At 36.6% G+C, this 19,408-nt stretch overlaps 1 protein-coding gene across 6 annotated transcripts in view; it reads left to right on the forward strand.

The window, feature by feature from the left end:
- Positions 1-17,799, forward strand: part of LOC131225494 (protein SHOOT GRAVITROPISM 6) — a 180,226-nt gene extending 162,427 nt beyond the window's left edge. For 5 of the 6 annotated variants that reach the window (XM_058221025.1, XM_058221027.1, XM_058221026.1 and 2 more), the window contains 9 exons: positions 2,556-2,661; positions 5,593-5,706; positions 5,803-5,877; positions 10,728-10,826; positions 16,541-16,612; positions 16,726-16,811; positions 16,925-17,018; positions 17,095-17,202; positions 17,310-17,799. In XM_058221025.1, the coding sequence (XP_058077008.1) occupies positions 2,556-2,661; positions 5,593-5,706; positions 5,803-5,877; positions 10,728-10,826; positions 16,541-16,612; positions 16,726-16,811; positions 16,925-17,018; positions 17,095-17,202; positions 17,310-17,438 (883 nt within the window). In that variant the 3' untranslated portion in view covers positions 17,439-17,799. Of the gene's footprint in view, positions 1-2,555; positions 2,662-5,592; positions 5,707-5,802; positions 5,878-10,727; positions 10,827-16,540; positions 16,613-16,725; positions 16,812-16,924; positions 17,019-17,094; positions 17,203-17,309 lie in introns of those variants that run through there. The other variant, XR_009161371.1, reaches the window with a different exon arrangement.
- The last annotated feature ends 1,609 nt before the right edge of the window (positions 17,800-19,408 follow it).

Raw genomic sequence — 19,408 nt, forward strand, 5'->3', positions numbered from 1 at the left:
GAGTGTGATGCACATGCAAACAACGTGAAGCCCAAGAGATGACGGGTATGATTCGAGGCCAAATCACAGTCATCATCCCTTTCACCAAACAAAGCACTCAGAAAATAGGGCCCAAGGAAGATAAAAATCTTCCAACTAGCATAGGAATAATTCGGGTTCAATAGGTGAAAGTTTGAACGCAAACGACTGACATTAAGTTGCCTTTTTATGGACAAAGGAACAAAACCAATTCAAATTCAGATCAAATGGGGTTTAGGTTGCCAATAGATCAAGTAAAATAAGATCCAAGTGAGAATAATGGCAAGATCTTACCTTAGAATTGAAATTTTAAAAATAAATAAATAAATTTTAAAAAAAAGACCTACCACCTACGATTCACCAAGCACGAAGTGGAAGATAAAGGATCTTAGGGACGAAGGATAGAGTGACTTCACACCCTCTAAGCTTATATCCAAAGATCTAGACTTCACAATGATGAAGGAAGAAGAAAGAAACTCCCACAAAGCTTCCTCAGATTTTTCTCTAAATTCACAATAGGGTTGGACGTCCCCACCCCTCTTTCATTATTTTATAGCAAAAATTTGTTGAAATAACAATTCCACCCCTTTAGTAATAAAAGAAAAATACTCATTATGTCCTAAAAGGTAAAAAGTCTAATCTACCCTCCCAGAAAAAATATATTATGTAGCAAATAAATGTTCACTATCCAATCACAAACTAAAATGTCCAAATCATCACATAACATAAGAAAAACTAACTAACAAAAGGGTCCAACATAATCCAACCATCGGATGGCCCCATGATGGGACACAAGACTATCCAATGGATGGACAATCATGTAGACCATGATCAACGGTGAGATGATCTCCAAATATGATCCATGCCATCCATGCTTTTCTAATGCTCGTCAATGACCACTGGTGATCACCATTAGTCGCCTAGCCAAAGTGAAAGTGTCAATGTAGCCTGTCGACGCCTACGTCTCTGGTATGTACGAAGTGGTGATGTGATGTCCACATCACCTACCCCATTTATACTATTTTCTTTTCCTATTTACGAAAGTTTATACCGCATCAATTTACTTTGCTTTTACCCCTTTTCACTTGGTCTCATGTATACAAGTTATGTTAACTCTCCTTTGCTTTATTGTATCCCCTAACTCATACTATTACATATTAAAACTTAACCAGTGGTTTAAATAACTTATGCTATGTAGTTTGTAGCATAGGATAGATATAGTAGCTTAGCCATCATTCTATGTAGTTCATGAGAATAGCTTAAGTCAAATGAAGCCTACGCTACACACTTTTTAGCTTACACTATAAGTTATTTTTCACCAAAACATTTATGGGAAAGAATGTTGCACAGTTAAGAAACCATATTTCCATAGGATGAGTGTAGCTGAAATGAGATTGATGAGTGGCAAGACAAGGATAGAATTAGAAATGAATGCATTCGATGGAATTTAGGAGTAGCACCAATGGGTAACAAGACAGGGAAAGTAGATTTAGATGGTTTGGTCATGTGCAACAGAGACGAAGAACCGTGTTGGTTAGAAGAGTGAGTTCGTACAAGTTGAAGGCTTTAAATGGGCGAGGGGAAGGCCTAAAAGGACGTGGATGGAGGTAGTAAGAAAAGACTTGATGACGTATGGTCTAACTGAAGTTATGGTCCTTGATAGAATGAAATTGTGGAAAAGGATTCATGTAGCCAACATCAATTAGTTGGCATAAGGTTTAGGTGATGATGATGAGGAAATAAAAACTATAGAAGCATAGTTAAAATTAATTGACATATTTTTTAAACAAAATTTCTAGTAAAAATACTAATATGTTAAGTATAATCAAGTTCACATACTCTCATATTTGGTATTTGAGTAAATATGACTCCCAGATCTATAACCGCCCTTGTACTGGACTCAAGTAAGATAGCTACTGATACATTCGTTCGTATCTGGCATGACTCAAATATAACGACCTTGGCCTAGTGTTTCTAAGTTTTGAATGCTGCTATTTTCATTTTTTGCAACTTCAAAAGGTTGTCTTATTCTGTTTGGAAGATCATCGCATGTGATATTGTTATGTTGGAAATGATTATTCCTCAAAGATGGTCTTAGTTTAGTGTCCAATTGCGTTATAGCTGCATTGTAACACATGTAGTAATATATCCAATTGCTTCATGTGAAATCATTTTTCTACTAGAACATCTAAAATTAGCTAGTCCCGCTTTATGTAGATGAGCATTCAATAAGTTTAGAAGTACGGAATCGAACTAGCTGCCTCACATAGCCTTTCACTTTTGGACTGTATTCCCAAGTTATACCTTCAACAATTTTGCTGGTGAGGAAAGAGAAGAAACAAATTACATGTTGATTTTAATTCCTGTAGTATTTGAAGTTTATTTAATTTCTAATGCATTTCGAGTGTGGCTTGATTAAAGCACTTTGATGCTCTATGTGATCATGCATGTTTCTTAGTCTTGTGATCTGTATTGTTTTCATAGGCTTGTTTATGGATTTGCATATCTCATCACTAATTAATGGTGCTATTTTACAGTGATGGGGTTGGTTCCTTATTGGAAGAAATGGTTGAGATGATGTGTATGCATGTTCGTGATGATTCACCTACCGTAAGACGCCTTTGTCTAAGAGGACTTGTTCAGGTCTTGTTTTTCCCTACAATTTTATCATTTAAATCTTCCATTGGCAAACACCTGTTCTCCACTTTTGAGGGATAAGTGTTGGACATCATTCCTTCTCATTTGTCTGCCCATGTTTATTAACTGCGGCTGTTCCTTGCTTGATAGTGTAGTGTCATGTTTCGTAGAATTTCTCATCACCTAAAATGTTCTGTATAAGCTAGTACTTCTCTAGGTTACAGCTGTGAGGTAATTCTGTAATTAGATAAAATGTGTTGTGTATCGAAGTCATGTAGATAAGATAGAATTGCATGTCAAATCATCCAATTTTTTATTTGTTTCTTGTCACTTCTCAATGTCTATTCCTGTGATATCTAGATAATTGCAGCAAATTTAATTGGTCATATTATCGACTTACTCAATGCTATCTGCATGCACTACTTTCGTCTATATACATGTTCATCATGTTCGTCCAGGAAAGGAAATCATACACGTAGGAGGGTTGTGCACTATGCTTCGGTCTGTTCTGCTTCTGAGAGAAGATAACATGCTGATAGGAAATAACCACATCCAGTTCTCTGCCTGAGCTAAAAGATCAAATTCAAACAATGTGGGCTTATGCAACCAGTGACAGCATGGTTTCAAATGGTTCACATGCTTTATTCATAACCAATGTTCGAAGTATCGGTATCGCTACAAATTCCGCTGGTCAGGGATACGGAAACAATATCGATATCGCTAATAACCAGAAATGCAGGGAAACATGGGAAAAACAGTGGAATTTTCAGCGAAACTTCAGGAGATGTTAAAATGGACATATTTGCATAGTTAGAAATTTTAAAAAATAAATAAATAATGCAAAAAGAATGCATACATAACAAGTTTCCATTTAATGGGGCCTTAAAAGCATGTGTTGTTGTAAGATATCAGTCCAACCATCCCATTCAGTCTATTTAATCATCCAACCTTTCATCCAAACATCCATCGATATTGCAAAATATCAACAACACGATATTTCACCAAGAAATCATCAACAATTGGAAAGGAAACGAAACATCGCGGTCTCCAAATCACACATGTTGCGATATGTACAATATTGAGATATTATCAATGACAAATTGAACACTACATACAACCAGTGTTTTAAATATCGACGATATTGGCTGATATATCCCACGATACATCTTGTAGCCCACCTATGCGATATGAAACGGACAGGTAATGCCGATATATCCCACATGTTCGATCCGGTGCACATTTTCAATTTTTGATCCCTTTTTTCTTTTGTTGAAATTATGTTCAATCAGTGTCAAATGGTTATAAATCCATTGGTTCTTCATGTTTTCTGTGTTTTTTTTTCAAAATTTTCCTTCAACCAGCTATCAATTAAGACTAATTTCAAAGTGTTTAGGAGTATTTGATGAAATGATCATCACATACACTCTAATTCGAAATTTGAGTGTTGGTGGTCCAATTTGGGGAAAATTGGGAAAATTCGAAATTTCCCCAATTTCTCCCAAATTGCTTGCAATTTTGCACTCCAAACATGAAATCAAGCATGTATGAGGGCTGATCTACTAATTTGTTAAGTCTTTGTTAAATTTTGGAAAATAAAAATTATTTTTTAATTAAAAATTATTATTATTATTATTTTTTAATTTCTCTTCAACCTGCTATCAATTGAGACTAATTTCGAAGTATTTAGGAATGTTTGATGAAATTGTCATCGCATACACTCTGGATGTTATGCATTCAATTTGAATATAGTTGCATTAGTTTAGTTAGACAACACATAGCTTAGGAACCTATACAAAGGAAACCTATTACGAGCACTTCTTTTTTGAGATGTTATGATTTAAAAGTGTGTATTAAGGTCTTTTCTAACAATCCCTGAAGTTTCATTGAAAAATTCAACCATTTTCCTAATCTTTCCCTATGTTTCCCAAAAAGTGCGATAAATTACTTGATACAAACGATATATCCCGTGCGATAACCGATACGTATCTGTATCCCAAGGATGTGATACGTAACGCGATACCGATATTTTGAACACTGCGTACAACCATGTGCCCATGAAAAAAAACTTGAAATAAAAAATTACTATTGAAATATCGTCGATACACTTATGATGCAAGCATTACCTAGAATTTACATTTGAAAATATTGGCTATACATTGGCAATATTGATGCATTGGCAATACGAGAGATACCTAGAATTTACATAGTTGAAAATATTGGCGATTACATTAGCAATATTGATACGTTGGCGATACTTAGCGATACATTGCTAATACCTGGAATTTCTGATACTACCAGCGTTATTGGTATCGCTGAGCTGGAGATCAAGATAATATCTGAGATATTTCGATAAGATCAGAGATAATTCGAACACTGTTCATAACTAGGATTCAAGTCTTGCACCATTTCATATTTGCTTCCTGCACCCTGGTGTGCCACACAATGTTCATTTTGTTGGTCAGGAATTAGATTATGTTATCGGTAGCGTTATTGGTATCGCTACCAATGTTATTGGTGTCGCTGAGCTGGAGATCAAGATAATATTTGAGATATTTCAATAATATCAGAGATAATTCGAACACTGTTCATAACTAGGATTGAAGTCTTGCACCATTTCATATTTGCTTCCTGCACCCTGGTGTGCCACACAAAGTTCATTTTGTTGGTCAGTAATTAGATTATGTGAGAATGCAATAGTCTTTTTCAGTTGTTGCATGGCTGTTTAGAAATCCATATGATTCTTTGTGGAGAAAGTGAGCATGGGTATAGTTTCTTAACATGGCCTTCTTATGAAATGGCAAAATCAGAAGCAATTGTCAAGCTTAATTCATATATTCAATTATGATACCTTGTACTTGTTTAATTTTTCATTGTGACTGTGTCTTTGCAATCTTGGTCCATGTAATGATTCTTTCTAGCAATTGAACTTCATTGCAGATACCAACACATTATATGCTTAAATACACTACGCAAGTTCTTGGGGTGATAGTAGCTTTGCTTGAGGATCCTGATGAAATGGTTCAATTAACTGCTGTCCAATGCTTACAGACAGTGAGTTTCCTAAGGAATATACTTGAATTCATGAAAGTTTTTGTCATGAATCTTGGCAGTTTCTATTATAATATGAATCAATGCTACATGCAACAGGTGCTTGAGTCATCACCGAAAGATGCTGTTTATCCACTTTTACTAAACCTTTCTATACGGCTAAGAAATCTCCAAGTGAGCCACCCTTTCATCCATTGCACTTTTCATAGTTAAGATCAGTGTTTCTGTTCTCGTGTTGCAATTGCTTGAAATCTTATTGTGTCATTATGTACACTTCTATTTTCTTGAATAATGCTACATTATTGAAGGTATCAAAAAAGAATAGATATCAGACTTCAATGTAAATAGACAAGTTTAATTTTATACTAAATAGGCTTGAATCTCATCACACGTTACTTTATCTTATTATCCTATGAAGGTTTCGAAGTAAGCACTATCATCTATCCATGCTCTACTCCACTTCAAAATGCTACCGTGCAATTGTTGTTGTTGTTTCCGTTGCATTGTCTTATGTTATTTTTCTTTTACTAATTTATGACTAGTTTCGCAGGGTAAAATTCTTTACAAAAACATCTTTAAAAAACTTCCATCCAGGAACACGTATCACTAATAGGGGATGCAGGAACATGTATCGATATCGTCAATAATGTCGCCGATACCAGGAAATGTATCGCTGAGTAAGGGAAACCTTGAGGAAACATGGGGGGAAAAGTGGATATTTTTAGTGAAATTTCAGGAGATGCTAAACGACACATATTTACATATTTAGGAGTAAAAAATTGCAAAAAAGAACCATACGTAATGAGACCTTAATAATGGCCTAAACCATGTGCTATCGTAAAAAACAAAGCAATAATAACCGAAATGCGTTCATACAATACAAATGCAAGTAACAAACAATGAAAAACATACCTATCTGGTTATCCCTCAAACCCACATGGAATTACGAGAGAACTCAAAGTCGTCATCTTTGTCCCCACTCAGTCAGCCATGGCACTGCTGCCCCGCTCCACATGTTGATAATATTGTGCCTAGGCCATCTTCTGGTTGTACCAATGTTGGTACTCTCTTAGATATCTCTAGGACTTATCTTCCCCGAATTCTATTAGTACACCTAGACGTTGAGTACTGCATTGGTGTAGTTGGTTGATGGGAAGGATTTGCCCAAACGTAGGCACCTTCAACTAAGCACAAGAATCATGAATAAAGCAAAACAATAACTAGAAATTTTCATTCATTTCTAAGGTGCCTTGATACTACTCATCCTATGCTCTTAAATAAGCTTTGAGATATACAAATAAGGAAGATTCTTAATGTCATTGACAACCAATGGCTTATTACAAAAATGGAGAAGTAATAAAGATATGCCTAAGGGATAAGAATGCATTTAAGAAGATTTGATTAATTCATTATTGCATAGCTAGCTGCCTAATTAGGAGGCTCGAGCCATTTATTGGTGGGCCAATTGAGGGGTCTTGGGCCCAGTTCAACCTACATCAATTCTCCCCAGCCTGAAAGAACTCGACTTCGGCGAGTTAATGGCCTGATATTTATCATAGAAGTCAGGATTCATGCTGGAAGTCTGTAATTGTGATCGATGTAGCATGGGAGAGAGGTCGTCCCTACCAACAGACGAGAAACTTTTGGTAACCACCTTGGCGTGTGGAGAAGATCTGGTAGTCAAAAACATCAATGATCATGTCTATTGGTGGCAAAATGGTTGGAAGTGTGATAGCTTGTTCCTCGATATATCATCAGTATGGTGCCTACAATAGATGGAAAGATCTTCCAAATTGCAAGTAGGACTGATAGGTAAATTTGGTGGGAGATCTAAAACATAAGCATTGACACTAATCTTCTTTATGATTTTGAACAGTCCCACATTACGAGGATGGAGCTTCTTCAAGGTACCGGAGGGCAACCATCCATGACAAATACATGCCATAACCATATCGCCTTTCGCAAATTCAACAAAATGATGTCTTGTATTTATGTCTTTTTTTTTCCCCAATTTCTAGTTGTAGTGCTTGATTGTGATGTGTAAATACTAGAGACACATAACCATGTTCATAAATTCACCAGACAACCAGATACAACACTCTCACTAAAGAGTGGACCGTTACACTACCATAAACATGTTCAAAACAAAAAATGAATACATATTTGGAATATTTACATTATTCTAGATTTTTAAATATTTTTTCACAAATTTTTGGGCAAAAAAAAAAAAAAGAAAAAAGAATTCAACCGTTATGGGGGTCGTAACGGCCGTTACGCCCCCATATCTGCCGTTATGGCTGATACCCGTATCAGTAACGATGGTGATCGTTATGGCCACTATTACCAATACGAAATACCTTGCTTTATCGTCTCCCGAAAAGAGATGCAACAATGTTGAAGAGACAATTATCTCACTTGTAAACATATATGGGTGGGATCAAATAAAGATGAGGTTACCTGATATTGTCATCATCATTGATCAACAAGAAGAATATACGGCTCTTTGAGAATGTCTAATTTTAGGAATTCTGGCAATTTGTTTAATTGATACAAATTGTAACCCAAATCTAGATATTTTGATTCCTACCAACAATGACATTGTAGCCTTAAGCCCAATTGATTCTTAGCAAATTAGTATCGGCAATTTGTGAGGATCTATTGTCTTGTAATTCGTGAGACAAGCATTTTGAATAATGTTCTCAATATATTCAACTGAGAAGGTTGATAGCCCTAAGAGTAACCAGACCCAGTTCTCTTATCATTGAACCCAAGTCTTCAAAGAGCACAAGTTGTTGCATATTGACTTTACCTCTTAGGGCCTATTTGTTTTGCCAATTACACTGGTAATGTAAATGAATATGCAATGATACAAATTACTTTACTCGTCTCCTAACAACATTTGCATTTGACCACCAATTGTTATGTTTGGTTTATTGGCGGTAAAATCTATTATTTTTACATTAATGTCAAATCATCACCGAAATACACTGATGTCGCTATTTGGGTTCGAGATTTTCACTATATGCCATAAAAAGTGCAATGATTACAAATTTATGTACCTATCTCCTAAATACATCTGGATTTGACCGACAATTCCCATGTTTGGTTTGGTAGTGGTAAATTCGTAATAATGACACATTTCCATTACATTATTAGGATAATTGGCAAAACAAAGAAGCCTTTAAAAGTTTAAGACTTTTCAGGGTTCCCAATGACTTAAGTTTATCACCATGATTATATAATTGAGATGTCTGGTTATGGAATTGTGAATACTAGTTTTCCCTCTCAAAGTCTAAGACTTTCTTGGCCTTCTTCTTCTTTTCTATTATTTATTTATTTATTAATTATTATTATTATTATTTTTTATTTTTTTTTTTTATTTTATTTTATTTTTTTTTGCGAAATGGCCCATTTCAACTCAATAAAGGATAATAGGGGTGGCCGATACATATATGATACCAGTCGTATCTTAATTGCTTTTTGAAACCATAAGCCATGTTTAGGATTCCTTCACCTTACTAGGGTACAAAATGGAACTAAAATAAATTCTTAGTACCCTATAATAACTGGAAAATCATAATATTGTAGCAGTTAAATGTCACCTATACTGGTTAGATATGCTAAAGGGTATAAATATACAAATATCGTTAAGTGACCATGGTTCAAATATCATCTAATAACCATGTTGAGTTGGTTTTAGATGTCAACAAAATGAATCACCTGGCAACTCATCGCTCCAAAACTAAACCATGTCAGAATGATTGACTCATACCAGTCTTCAGAATTAATCTTGCTAATCATATTTTTGTGCCCTTGATTTTATGATTCAGAACTTTAGGTCTTTAGAATTTAAATTGCTGATTTCATTTTGCCCTAGTACCAATAACTAATCAATCAATGCAGAAAATACAGACTTAACATTGTTTAGTAATAGAATTCTTAATCTCTGACAATAATTCATGGCCTTAATACCCAGCAACCAGAATGAAACCCGTCACTATGTATTATATCTAGATATACCACATGTATACAATGTTTGAATTATCGGTATCGCTACAAGTTTTGCTGGCCAAAGATATGGAAACAGTATCAATATTGCCAATAACCGGAAATGTGGGTAAACATGGGGTAGATGGTGGAATTTTCCAGTGAAACTTCAGGAGATGTTAAAATACATATTTTTGCATATTTAATAATTAAAAAATGTAAAAAGAATGCATACATAATAAATTTCCATTTAATGTGGGCCTAAAAGCATGTGCTTGTAAGAAATCAATCCAACCATCCCATCAATCCCATTTATCCATCCAAACATCCATCGATATTTCAGAATATCAACAACAACTAGAATGGAAACGAAAGACTGTGATCTTGATATTGCCCATGTTGTGATAACAATAATATCATGATATTATCGATATTATCATCAATAATTTGAACACCGCATACAACCATGCGCCCATAAAAAAATTTTGAAATGGAAAATTTTTATAAACAGATATTTGGCGATATCGATACATTGGTGATATTATCAAAATATTGTCGATACATTGGCGATACAAGCGACACTTGGAATTTACACAGTAAAAAATATTGGCCATACTTAGCGATACATTGCCGATGCTTGAAATTTCTATTACTACCAGTGTTATTGGTATCACCGAGCTGGAGATACGGATAATATTGGGGATATTTTGATAATATTGGGGATAGACCTAACAACGCGTGTATAATCCCTCGCCTTTTGCTTCTCAAAACTCCACCACCTAACTTCATGGTATAAGTCCTGTAGTTTTACATCAACTTCTAACTCTTTTAACTTTGAAAATATGCCCGACCAAGTGTGATTGGGTCCCAAAAAAAAAAAATTTCTTTACGGGTTCTTGGCTGCACATTCATTTTGTTGTACCGTTGGATCTCATGTAATTTTAGCACTCCTTTAAATTATATTACCTTAATTGTTGTTGTGAACAAGAAATGTTTCTTAGCATGCTGTTTTTCTATTACTCATTGTTTGGCAACAGACCAGCATGAATGGGAACATGCGAGCTAATGCCTTTGCATCATTTGGAGCACTAAGCAACTACGGATATGGTGCACAACATGAGGCATTTCTTGAGCAGGTATTTACCATATAGCCATTGATATTACAATTGGAAAGTCAAAGATGTCCCCTATCTTTCTAAGTTTGGATTTAATTGATAACATTATTCTTCATGCTTGCTTTTAAGATTTCCATCTATTATTATTGTTCAAAATTTGTGGGGGGGGGGAGAAGGCAAAAAAGTGATTATATACTGACTTCACTTAAACAGAACTTGCTATATGTTAGTCTAGCATTTTAAGCACTGAAAGCACACCCTTGAATAACCTTATAATTTGATCTCACGTGACAATGATCTGTGAATTCTAAGGCATGATTGACTATAATGGGTTTATCATGGATGTACAGTCTGCAAAAATACTATGTTGTGCATGTTGATTGCCCTGGTTGCCTTTGAACATGGCAACTTTCACATATGGATATTAAGAATACACTTTTACATGGTGAAATGGGTATCGGATCTACATGAAGTGCACCAAGGGTTCAAAAGTAAACATAATGCCGACTACATGTGGAACTCATGAAAGGCAAAAATGGCATGCAATAAACACCGCAAGCCTCATATGAGAAATTGTTGCATTTCTGATGTTGATTGGTGCATACCGGAACTAGCATAGTCTAAATCTTTGGGAAAGAAAATTATGAAAGAAGAGCAGTCATCCTTGTTTACAAGGATAACTTGATTCTCACATGAAATGTTGCTGACTGAAGTCAATCCATGTAAAAGGGGAGCAAATAGTATTTCCTTGTCTGGAAGGTGGAGTGGTGCACTGGGTTGAGAAGGTATACTGCTGTAGTTCTGTACTAGAAGAAGTATGTCGAAGTTGTTGGGTGAGGTTTGGATGATAAACTTCAATTTAATGTTCACTCAAGATCAATGATGCCCAGATATGGCATTGATACACCATAGATGTGGCCGAGATAGAGTTTTCTTCTTCTTCTTCTTTTTCTTTTTCTTTGTGTGTGTGTGTGGAATTTACACATAAAATTGAAGTATCATAAACAATTCAATGTGGACATTTTACCTATTTTGACGTATCCGAGCATCATAGGTGCAGTTAAAAATAACTGAAAAGCAGCAAGGGGAAGGAGCCTAAACATGTGATCGTGAACCTGAAAATATTGGGAAGCTTCGTTTACTTATTTACCTAACGTGACCAAAGTACATAGCTGACATTGTGGGAGCTATGATTACATCCATGCAAACTTGTGAGAAGCTCCATTCTATGAGAATATATTTCTTTTCCAAGGTAGTCATATTCAGATTAAGTAGAAGCTAGTTGGGAGCAGCTCATCTTTCATTTCACAGTTTCGAAATAGATGAATGTTTTGCAAGAATTCCAAGTTAACATGCTAATCAGAAGCTTGATCATTTCTAATCAGTCATGATGTCGGATATGGGTTTTCTTAACCAAGTTGCAGCAGGTTTTGTATCACTTGCTGTTCACTCTTGAGCTTTGAAGCAGTTGTAAAATAATTTTTGGGATTGAAAGGACTTCCCGCTAAGAATTTGTATGCGTGAGGCAATCTGGTTTCAGCTGTATGTAGGGGTGACGTGATGAGACAAGCGTTAATGAGGTGGTGCAAGAATATTAGATAATATTAGAGTTACAGAGAAAGACAAGTGTGAAGCTCAGCAGGAAGCAGAAGTATGGTTATGTTTTCAATAGTTCAATAGCTATGCAAAGCCCATTCACCCCTTCACAGTCACACATGCCAACCTGAAGCTGGTTCCTCATGGGCTGGCTGGACATGCATGTTTAATTTTATCAGTTGGCAAACCTATCCATTTTTCTCTTATATGTATGGCCCACCTGATGAGTGCTCAGCCTGATTTTGGGGCCATGCCATCAAAATTGTGTCGCCACCTTATGCACTCCACATACATGCATATGCATGCAATGTTTTAAATATCAACGATATCGACCGATATATCCCACGATATATCTTGTATCCCACCTATGCGATACGAAACGCACAAGTAGCGCCGATATATCCCACATGTTCGATCCGGTGAGCATTTTCAATTTTTGATCCCTTTTTTTTGTTGAAATTATGTTAAATCGGTGTCAAATGGTTATAAATCTATTGGTTATTCATGTTTTGCATGAAAAATCACGGAGTTGGAGCTTTGATTTCAATATCCATTGGTTTGTCATGTTCTCCATGTTTTTTTCAAAATTTTCCTTCAACCAGCTGTCAATTGAGACAAATTTCGATGTATTTAGGAGTATTTGATGAAATAATCATCACATACACTCAAATTTCGAAATTTGAGTAAAGGTGGTCCGATTTGGGGAAAAACTGAGAAAAATTCAAATTTCCTCAATTTCTCCCAAATTGCTTGCAAAGTTACACTCCAAACATGAAATCAAGCATGTATGAGGGCTGATCTACCGATTTGTTAACTCCTTTTCAATTTTCAAAAAATAAAAATTATTTTTTAATTAAAATCTATTATAAAAAAATATTAAAATAATATTTTTTTTCGAAATTTCCCTTCAATCAGCTGTCAATTGAGACTAATTTCGAAGTATTTAGAAGTGTTGGATGAAATAATCATCACATACACTCTAAATATTATGCATTCAATTTGAATATTATTGCATTAGTTCAGTCAAACAACATATAGCTTAGGAAACTATACAAAGAAAACCTATTATGTGCACTTCTTTTTTGAGATGTTATGATTTAAAAGTGTGTATTAAGCTCTTTTTTAACAATCCCTGAAGTTTCATTGAAAAATTCTACCATTTTCCCAATGTTCCCCATGTTTCCCAAAAAGTGCAATAAATTACCCGATACAAACGATATATCCTATGCGATAACCAATACGTATCTGTATCTCAAGGATGCAATACGTAACGTGATACCGATATTTCAAACACTATATGCATGTAGACTGCAGAGGTGCACATGGCCTTAGCGAAGTGCATTTTTTCAGCTTAGAGTCATGGACATTCCTTGCTAGTTGGTACTTGGTTGGACAAACCATCAACTCAAGTGTTGTTCCCACTACAGACTCACACTCTTGCTAATACTCCCACTTCGTAGTTGTTTATCTTTGTTAACATTTTGAAATAGATGCTTTCCCACTCCTGCACCCGAATCCTTTGCCACTTTGTTTCACACTTCATCGGCAATTTTATTTAGTAAACAAGAGCATCTATGGTTGGGATGTCAACAATTGATGCTGAATACTACATGGAACCCTAAGAGAAAATGTTGTTTATGCAGTTTGTGGGACATAATCAAAGAAGTGATCCTATACTTGAGCTGTACCAACAATTCCTTGTGATGTGAAAAACACTTTCCGAGGGAAAAAAAAAAAAAAGTTCTACCATAACAATAAGTGAGATCAACTTACTGAAAGTCCAATGTTTCATTCAAGGACCAAGTCATAGTTGGACAAATTAGGAAGGGTTGTCACAGGCCCATAGTTGACTAGGTGCTGAAATGGAAAAATGTGATGCAAGTCGAATAGCCTAAACTATAATGATGCGAATGAATTAATAAACGGATTATTAGAGTAAATCAAAATACAAAATATTGCCAATTTATCACAAATCTAAAGAAATCAAGTAGTCAAATATGCTCAAATTCAAGGCCACATCACAATCCCACATATGAATCTTAAGATTATTGATCGAAAACAACCCAATGGAAGGTAGAACTTCCATCTAGCATAGGATTCGATTTAAATCTGAGGATTCACTTGCACTTTGTTATGCTTTGAAAGAATTAAGGTTTGGAGGTTTAAGGTTTGCGGAATTTAGGAGATTAGAGTTTGGAATTCTAGGTTCTAGGGTTAGGGTTTTAGGGTTTTAGGTTTTGGAAATTGGGGATTTAGGGTTTGTGATGAGGACATCACGCGCACACGCACGCCCCCTATGTACGTACGCAAGGGGGAGGGTCCCACCATCGATCTGGATCGATGACGACGTCCAAGGGGGATCCCCTAGCTAGGGGGACTGTGTTTTGGTTCCTTGGAGTAGACTCGATTGCCATGTGAATCCCACCATGGGATCTCATGATCGTGGCCCACTATTCGAAATGATCTAGTACTTTGGGTTTTGCTTATTATTGTTATTAGGAATATCATGGACAATTTAGATTGCTTTGATTAATTGTTATTTTTATTACTTTGTCTCCAAGTAATAGGGTGTGCACATGGCGCGAGTTTTGGGGTATAAGATTTTATTATAAATAGGCACCCCTTATAGTCTTTTTCTAATTGATGATTGAATAAAATTTCTATGTTTTCCTACTCATCTCCAAGTTGTGAAAATCCAATTGGGTACAAAACTCTCCCTGCTTCGAAGGGCTAACTACCGTGGTGCGAAGCCACACCCATCCCGATTCACCTCCACCTTCTACCATCCATATTTCTCTTCTCCTACAGTCATTCCACCTGCAAATCCATTGTTATTTTGCAGTCGTTCCTCCTCTACAGTAGATTTCTGGAATCTGGCCCTGCAGGAGGGCTGAAACTTCGGCGGAGCACCACACACGGACCGTACGTTGGATCAGACAAAAACTTGGGGGGTTTGTAGTCCAACCCTAGCTGACCAACCCCAAGGAGGGGGTTTTTAGGTTCGTGGGCCCCACGCACGTGCGGACTGCCCTCAGTGCACATGCGTCAGACGTGGCCTGTTGTCCACACGTGCGGGTGGCCTTCAGGTTCACTCTCTCCTCTCTTTCACTCCTCTCTTACTTGATTTCCCTAACCCTAACCCTAGATTGTCTTAAACTCCCAATTTCTTTGCCTTTTTTCCAACCCTAGGGTTTTCCGAATTGAAACTTGTGAATCCCTTGGATTGGGGAAATTATTCTTGTGCGTGTGTGGCTGAATATATTCTCCTTTGAGTATTATTTGGTCTATAATTTTAACTGATCCAGCCCTAGCATGTATAGGCCTGGACCCGCATAGATTCCCCTTGATTGAGTGCTTGACTTTATTTGGGATGTAGAATTTTGTGTGATTGTTTTGAACTAGTATGATCTAAAGCCTGGAATCTCGCGTATCATGTTTAAAATTTCATGTCATGCATCAGTTTGGGGCTTGAAGAATCAAGGACCAAAGAGGGAAGTAAGGGGGAAGGTGGCTGGTCGTACGGTTGTGGGGGAATTGGTTTTTGGGATTTGTTAAAATATTTTTTAACAAATCTAATAGACACCTCAAACCTCAGGATCTGCTCCTTTGCAATTCCTACCTGAATCCACTCCTCGATCGTGATTTCTCCACTGAATTTGTGTTTTAATGCAAAGCAACTTGAATGGAGTTTGTTAAAACATGCGAAGAAACACAATCCCTTAAAAAAAAAAAAAAAAAATGTGCAAAAGATGGATTTTTACTGGAATTTTTTTCTCTGCCGAATACTGTCTGTTGCTAATGTCAACCGATAATTGCTAAAATATTGCAGGTATCTACTGATATCGGGTATTCTTGTAATGTAACTCTCTCAATTATTATAATTCTAAATTTGGCAAGTTCTTCTTTATCTGTTTGTTTAAAATGAAATGATGACCCTTAGTCCCATGCTATTGCCTATGCTCACTTCATTTCTTGAGTGAAGAGATGGGTCTCAAGCACATTCATTGTGTTTTGGGTCACATATATGGTTCCTTTTATGCATATTCATGTGTCCAAAATATTGTGGGTATTGTAGCTAGTACTGCAGGCCGCTGACGGTGAACTGGCACTGCTAATTGCATTCGAATTCCATTTTTCAGGTGCATTCTATGCTACCACGACTACTTCTCCATGTTCATGATGATGATTCCAATGTTCGCCAGGCCTGCCGAGTACGATAACTGCTGCTTTTACATTTCCCCTCCATGAATTTTATGTAGAAAATGCCTTATGATCTTGCTTCTTTTTTTCTTTTCTTTTTTTCTTTTTTTTTTTCTGTAAATAGAACACCCTAAGACGACTTGCGCCCTTAATGAGTGTGGATGGCATGTCTCCTCTCTTCAACGCACATTGTTTCAATTCCGACCACCGGTATATAATAACAGATCCACAAACATCGCAGTATCTGAAATTGATCTTGAATTGATCAGTTATCTTCAGCTCTGCACAGATTAATTTGGGGTCTCTTTCTTGTAAATAAGCAGAACCGACTATGAGGACTTTATAAGAGATGTTACAAGGCAACTTTATCAGAACTTCTTCAACAGGGCTGATAGTTACATGGCGTCAGCTATCCAGGTTTGCATGTTACTAGTTTTTGGGAGGTCATAACATTTAAAAGAAAAAAACAGCTAATCATGGCATCTTGATGCAGGCCTTTGATGCTCCTTGGCCAGTAATCCAGGCGAATGCCATTTACTTCTCCAGCAGCATGCTGTCAATTTCAGAGGATGAACGCTCCATGGCTTCTTATTATACACAGGTCTGTAAGTTGAATTTGTGGTGAACAGAACAGACACCTCAGTCACACATGGGATTTCAGTATAATTCATTGTTACTTGTTAGACTAAGAAGCCTCTCTTCTCTCAGGTGTTTGGGATGTTGGTAGGCAAAATGAGTCGTTCTCCAGATGCAGTTGTTCGAGCAACATGCTCATCAGCTCTAGGCATGCTGATGAAAGCCAACTCACTTGCATGGAGAGCATCACGACTCGACTGAACTGACTCGGCTAGAAGGGCTCATGAGTCAAGTCCATAACAGTAAATATCCTCCTGACTTCGAGAAAATAAAAAAGTAAATTGAGTGACCAGCCAAACAAGTCCACCGAGTCCGCTGAGTTAGGTTTGCACTGGCTGAGAGTTGGTTCCTTAGCTGTGTGTATATGAGCTACAATTCACTTGTATAGTTGATCATGTATGTAATTAGTTTGTTGTATTGTACTTCTTGTTTCAATGTTGTTTTGTATGTGGGTTCTGCATGCAGTTGCCAGAAGATGGTGATAGGTGTGCATGAACTGAATGTAATGAATGAACGAGGCCCTAATCAATGCAAGCTGCCTTAGGTTTTCTTGTTTTGTAGACTTCTGTTTGAGTTTGGAGCTTTTATTTATTTATTTACCGTACCAGTAGGGCTGGCACATTCAAGGCATGCAAAGAGAGGAAATGGTTCGTAAGTTGAAGATTCAGAGGTGAAGCAGTTGCAAAAATTAGGCTTCTTTTGGTGAGCTATCCTGCTATATAGTTCATCACTTTTAAATTGATGGTGAGTCTTCACCATGAACATGGCAGATTTCAACAACTTCAGATGGAGCAAAACTGAAAATTACATTGAAACTGATATTTACCATCTGGTCATGCCCTTTGTTTTGGACCACTCACTATGGTACTCCTAACTATTCATTCGATAGTCATCAATTGGATTATTAGAATTCTTGATTGCTATGATTTTAGAGAAATGCTCTATACACAAGGTAACCCACAAGTTGGGTGGTGTGGATAGTCCACAATGCAAGGATACAAGGTCCGACCACTTTTTAAATGGTGAATTATTGACTAGGCTACTTGCCAGTCTATGTATGGCCAGTCAACCATACCTTAAATTAGCTAAATGCCTTGTCAAAAGTTTTTCCCTCTTAGTCAAGGCTGGGTCGGGCTAGGACCAAGATAGGGCCAGGCCAAGGATGGCCCTATGTGTATGTGAATGTGGGCCTATGATTGAACCCACGAGTACATACACCTTGGTCATATATGTAATGGACCTCTGTTTTCGATTTTTTGGCCTTCTATCTTTGTTTCATGCTTTCTTTATTTGCCCTTTAGCCTTTCTTCAGTGGGTGTTTGATTTGTAAATACTTTTGTAAATACCCATAAATAGATGATGATTATTTACATTTGTAATTCCAGCAGCTTTCCCAATATAAAGTTGACAATCATGTATTCAGTCTCTAAACCTGAGGCGGAAAACATCACAAGTGTGAGGCCCACCATGATATATGTGACTTATCCACGCTGTCCGTCCCTTTTGTCAACTCCTTTTAGGGAATGAGACTGATCCAAAGTTCAAGTGGACCACACCACTAGGCGAAAACTTCTTGGGGGCCTCTTAGAAGTTTTGGATCAAGCTGATATTTATGTTTTCCCTTTATCCATGTCTTTGTGACCTTATGAACATGTTAAATGACTAACAAAAATCAATGTGGGTCCTAGGAAGGTTGGCTTTCAGTGGTGAACATATTTGGATTGCTATTTCGTGTAGTGTGGTCCACTTGAGCTTCGGATCTGCCTCATTTTCTGGCTCATGCAGATGGATTTGTGGATAAGTCACATACATTAGGATGGCCCAGAAATTTAAGTCAGCTCTTTACGGACCAACTTTCGAGGAGAAAAATATCACGGATTTCCATCTCTAGGTAAATATGCATTAGTAGTAATCACAACTACCTATATTTACAAAGGATATGAAAAATTAAACACCCCTTTAGTTTTTCCTTCGTATAAAAGCATACATGCAGGTAAGTAAATACGAGGGTTGTATATCCCAGCCTAATATACTCTCTCAGAAGCTCCCCTTGATAATTTTCATATATATATATATATATATGTTATGTAAAGTTGGCAATCGCATGGTTAAGAGTCAAACGTGTTCTTCTAAAATATCAAAGCTCTTCTATTGTGCAGTATGCAGATTAA

Source organism: Magnolia sinica, chromosome 14 (assembly GCF_029962835.1).
Source record: "Magnolia sinica isolate HGM2019 chromosome 14, MsV1, whole genome shotgun sequence".
Lineage (NCBI taxonomy): Eukaryota > Viridiplantae > Streptophyta > Magnoliopsida > Magnoliales > Magnoliaceae > Magnolia > Magnolia sinica.